The sequence below is a fragment of the Alligator sinensis genome, unplaced genomic scaffold (genome assembly GCF_000455745.1).
Source record: "Alligator sinensis unplaced genomic scaffold, ASM45574v1 scaffold1334_1, whole genome shotgun sequence".
Lineage (NCBI taxonomy): Eukaryota > Metazoa > Chordata > Crocodylia > Alligatoridae > Alligator > Alligator sinensis.
The window spans coordinates 503,980-509,322 of record NW_005842872.1 but is presented as its reverse complement, the minus strand read 5'-3'; the positions used below and the strand labels follow the sequence as shown (position 1 = coordinate 509,322).

At 50.5% G+C, this 5,343-nt stretch overlaps 1 protein-coding gene across 1 annotated transcript in view; it reads right to left on the bottom strand.

Annotated features, from left to right (window-relative positions):
• Window positions 1-5,307, bottom strand: part of LOC102379632 (zinc finger protein 420) — a 16,900-nt gene extending 11,593 nt beyond the window's left edge. Inside the window, 2 exon segments of the mRNA XM_025191911.1 lie at window positions 4,515-4,725; window positions 5,115-5,307. Coding sequence (XP_025047696.1) covers window positions 4,515-4,722 — 208 coding nt within the window. The 5' untranslated portion in view covers window positions 4,723-4,725; window positions 5,115-5,307.
• Between the last annotated feature and the right edge of the window lie 36 nt (window positions 5,308-5,343).

Genomic DNA, 5,343 nt, shown 5'->3' with positions numbered 1-5,343 from the left:
TGGCAGGGGGTCGGACTAGATGATCTGCCCAGGTCCCTTCCGACCCTAGAAACTATGAAACTAAGAGAGGTGGTGGAATCTCCATCCTTGGAAGTTGGTAAGACCTGGCTAGACAAAGTTTTGACTGGGAAGATCTAGTTGATCTCAGCCTACGTCACCTCCTGCCACCTCAGAAACCCTACGTTTCTTGGGCTTTTCTTTTCTATGCATAAGCTTCGCCTCTAGAACTTGGAATGCCTCCATGGCCATATCCTGCACCTCATCGCAGGATGACCCTTTCCAGGACGTACCAAGGTAGGTTCTAATGCCTCTATTGAAACCTTTAACCAGGCTTAGTGAATTCTGGGCAATCAAAGTCAATAATTTGTTTGCCTCTATTCACCGCACCATATAGCATGTGTTTTCTTAAAATATATATGTTTCCAGTCTCTCATTCCCAGTCTGGTGACATTCAAAATACAATACCTCTACAGGTCTACCCTGAAAAAACAAATTCAACAAAGCATTGTACAATTAATTCATCATTACTCTGCACACTACGAGACCCTACTTTGAAGGGTAGTGCTGCAAAATGCCTTTGGGGCATTGCTGGGCTAAGGCAACAATATCTACGAGGGAGTACTGTTCTTCATCATCATATAAGCCTATTTCCATGAGTCAATCAATACATGCTTTCTTGGACAACAGACCCATACACTTCCCTAACGCTCACAGTTCTTCAGGGTTAAATGTCACTAAGGTCTTCTCAGTACGTACCCTGACATTTGCCAATGTCTCTTTGATTCGAATAGGTGCCATTGGGGCTACTCTCTTTTTGTGGAGACGCAATCCTCCTCAGGGTCCTAGGGATATCTGCACTGCCGCTATGACTTGGGGAGGGATCTGAGCTATCAGACTCCAACCCACTATCATAGCCATCCCTTGGCACAGACAGTCCTGGCTGAGACCTCTAACTATTTACAGCTCCTTAGGACCTTGACCTCATGTTCTCGTTACACTTATTATGATCTCCCGTGTGCACCTCTGTTTCTTTCTTTAAAGCCCAGAAGGCGGCTCTAATATCTTCCACTTTTCCTCGCCATTGGTCATATTCTACTGTCATTCTGTCAACTTTGTCTTCCAGTTCCTTAACTCGACTTTGCAGTTCTTTAATCTCACCTGCATCCCGCCCAGAGTCTCCGTTTAATGAACTAATCTGATTTTCCAGACCTTTAATCTGCTGTTCACTCTCCTCTGTCCTACTAGCAAGCAGATTTTTGCTGGCTTTCTCCTTCTGTTGGAGACGGTGACATGTCTGCATTAATCTATGAATGACCTCTAATAGGCCTATCACCACAGCCTTCTTAATGGTTTTGTGGCTATGCTTCTTCTTTTGCGTCCACCCTAACCACTTGGTGCAAAAGGTTTTGTACACCCTGATACAATAACCTAGCTCTCATTCTTTCCATGCACTGCACTTGTCCGGTGGACAAGTCCATATACTTCTTAACACTACCTCCTTTGAAATCCATTCCTCAAGCTTTTCAATGGAATCAACCTCCACTACCATATCTGCAATTTGTTCTCCACTGTTAACAGCCATAGCAGGTGATTAACCAAAATAATAGGTCATCAATAAGCAACAATAAGCAAGTAGTAAAAACCAATAGTAAACACCAAGCCCTAATAAACAACTACTGTGGCTTCAACAAGTAGACAGCACCAACGGCAGTATAGTGCACCCCTGGGACAGACAGTACAAACCTACAAGTTACTGCTTCTAGCAGAAAAACAATAGTCCCCTCGCTGTGAGTAGGGCAATAAGCAGTAGCAATCAGGAAGGAAGGACACACTCCTGTGGGAAAGCAATAGGCAGCACCAGAGGCAATGTGGCGCCAGCACTGATGCAAACAGGACTGCCTGCCACTCCTATGCAAACTAGTACAAACAGTAGTACACACTGACAAAAACAGTCGTACCCTCAACAGACCCACAGTAGTACAAGAGTAAGCAACTACGCCTGCCCGCTTATTTCACCTCACAATTCTTACAAATTGTCCCTCACACTTTCTTTCAGCTCCACCACGCCCACCCAGGGATGCCAGATCTGTCAGGGGCCAAAATCAATTGAACTTTTACTCCAATGTTGGCCACCCCACAAACCATAGGCAGAGAAGAGCTAGGGAGTGGACTCGAGCTCTGGCATCTAATCAGCCAGGCACTTGGACCCTTCCTAAATGAGGGACTATACACACACTATTTAAGAATAAACTAATCAAATGGTTAATTTAACATCGAACAACCAGTTACTATAAAATACAAATACCTTATCCTAAAGAACACTATACTCTGTAAAATATATATACACAATTGAATTACCTACTATTTACAACACTACATAACACATGGGTACATGCAAGCATAAAACACAGAGAATCCATTCGAAGCAACCTCCCAAGCACTCTCCCAAATAGAAATCCACTAGATCCACCACCTCCCAGGCACTCCAGACTCACTAGCACTCTCACCTACCTCCCAGGCACTCGACTCACTAGCGCACTCACCCACCTCCCAGGCATTCCCAACATGCTTTCACATGCACCCTGACACACTGAGCGAACCCCACTGACCCTGCCCCACCAGCACACCCCACTCGAACCCTTGCACTCCCAGTCACACACAGACTTTGAGGGGAAAATTCCTTTTACACTCCCTCTGCACACCGCGCTCACATTTGCACATGGCATGCGTACAGGGAACTTCCACACAGCCTAGGTATTTTCCACACTGCACACTAGATTTCTTCGCACTGCACTCAAATCTTTCCACATGGCACACTGCTCTCCTGCACCTGCCGGCCACAGGCTCATCTAGAGTTCAACTTGGTCGTCTTCCTTACACATCCTTGGAAGTGTTTAAGACTCGGCTAGAGAAAGCCTTGGCTGGGACGATCTAGTTGGGGCTGGTTCTGCCTTGAGCAGGAGGATGGACTAGATGTCCCTCCTGAGGTCCCTTCCAACCCTTGTTTTCTATGATGATTCAAGACATCACAATGGGCTAGGAATTATAATTATGTAATATTTGAGACAATATAAGCATGTAACCTCTTCAGAAAAGTTTTATAAAAAGGTCACAACAGACCATGGACTATATTTAGGGCCCAATGTCATGAGGTTCCCAGAGGCTCCTCTATAGATTTGTAAAGATTAAAGAAAACCACTCTACCCAATGGGACTTGGTGCTCAGTCTAGAAAAGGGGGAGGCAACATTTTTTGGCTGGAGTGCCGAAAAACACCACAATGCCTACCTTGGAAGGTGCCGGAGTGCTGGCATGCCAGAAAAACAAAATGAGGGCAGGGGGTACATGGCAGGATGCTCTGCTTGTGCCCCTTGCCCCCACCCAAAGCCCTTGCCTCCCAGCCCTGCTGCCCTGTGCTCCCCACCCTTGCTGCCCCTTGCCCCCCAGCCTGGGCCTGCTGGGAGCAGCCCGGGCTTGGTCGCTGGCAGCAACTACCCAGAGCCGGGGCTGGCTGTGGCGTGCCGAGCAAAATGGCCTCACGTACCATGTTCGGCACGCGTGCTGTGGGGTGCGAACCCCTGGTCTAGAAGATCCCATTAAACATCTCTGTGATGCTTAGTTTCAGTTCTCAAACTGTGGATTTGTGTCTCCAGAGATAACATCCTTGTTAACAGCAGTATATGGGAATGAGAGATAACAGAGGCGATTACCTACCCATCAGCCCTCTTGCCTCTCTGCAAGTTTGTGTAGAGTTATGCCCTTACCTCTCCATAAAAGCATAAGGTTTCAAGAAGTTAAATGAATACAGGATATCAAACAACAACGAACAAGAATGAACTTTTTGTAGAAAACAATGATTAAATCAAGGCTTCTGGACTAGTGAAGTAAATCATGATTTAAATTGATTCAAAATCAGACCACCCCAAAATTCACTGTAGCCCCAACTTGCCTGGCAAGTGCTGGGAATAGTCCAGTGCTGCCAGCTCCAGCCTGCAGCAGCAGCAGCCTGCTGTTGTCCTGCATGCAGATCTGGGGGCCCGCACCTCCCGGGAAGAGCTCAACACAGCCCCCCAGCCCTCCTGGGGTGTGCATAGCAGCAAGAGCTATGCCCCCCCACCCTGTACCCCCCTCCTGCGCCCCGCACCCACACACAGTTCCTGCTGCCTGGGGCCTCCGCTTCTCCCCTCTCACCCCAGCTGCTGCAGCAGAGCTGGGAGCAGCCGACACCACCTGTCTGCACCGTGGCACGGCGAAGCCCAGGGGCTGGGGTGAGTGGGGACAAGTGGAGCCCCAATCGCATAAAAGTGAACTTACCTCGCATATAAGGAATTTTGGGTAGAAAAAGGGTGATCTCATAAGAGTGAATTTGCATATGTAGAGCCCATATAACATTGAGGGAAACCTTTACTGCAGCCCTGCCCCAGCCAGGGGCAGACATCTGAGCCTCTCCCCCCTGCATGAAGGACAGCCTCTCAAGCACCCAGACCCATGCCCGGGCCTCCATCCTGTACCTCACCTGACTCCTGGGGGGGCAGGGGCTCCTCTTTGGGAACATAACGTGGCTTGTCCTGAGGTGCCAGGGCTCCCCTCTGTCCTGCCTCCTCCAGAGACCTGTTGGCACCATGGGCCTTTGGTTGCTCCAGCCAGCAATCACCAGGCTCCTGCAGTGCCCCAGTGGGCTGCATCTTGTCTGAGGACACCTCCTCCACCTTCACACTCACCATGACCTGGGAAGGCGATAATAAATATGTCACTGGGGAGCTGTGGGACCAGGAAGCAAGTGAAGACGGGGATGGCAGCATGAATGACCAGGGCTAAATCCTCTCAGCTGGAGTTTCTCATCCTCCACCTGTCATAGCTGGGACACTTTGGCCCCGCCACAGCCCCACGCCGTGCCCCCAATCCCAGCAGGACGGCCATGAAATGCTCCAGCACCACCAGCTCCAGCCGCTGCTCCTTGCTGCAGCGCTGGGGCTCCAGACGGAGCACACACAGCTCCCGCAGGTGGCTGCAAACCTCCCTCCCGCAGCCCCGCGGCTTCCTGGTAGCGGAGGAGTGCGGGCTATTAGTTAGCTGAGTGGGCCTTGGGGCCCACGTAAAGATGAAGGTTACAAACAGAGAGGTAGCGGAGGCGCCAGGTCTCTGGGGGGGAGGTCGTCCCTGGTGCCAGCTGGGGGGTCTCAGGCTCCGGAGGGGACTGCAGGGGCCTGCATCGCCTCCTGCCCCGGACCGGCTCCTCCTGCAGCTGCTGCTTTGCTGCCGGCGGTGCCGACCACCATGGGGACGCGCCCCTGGGTGACACGAACGACTTGTCCTGCCCGGAGCTCCTGCACCGTCACCCGCGG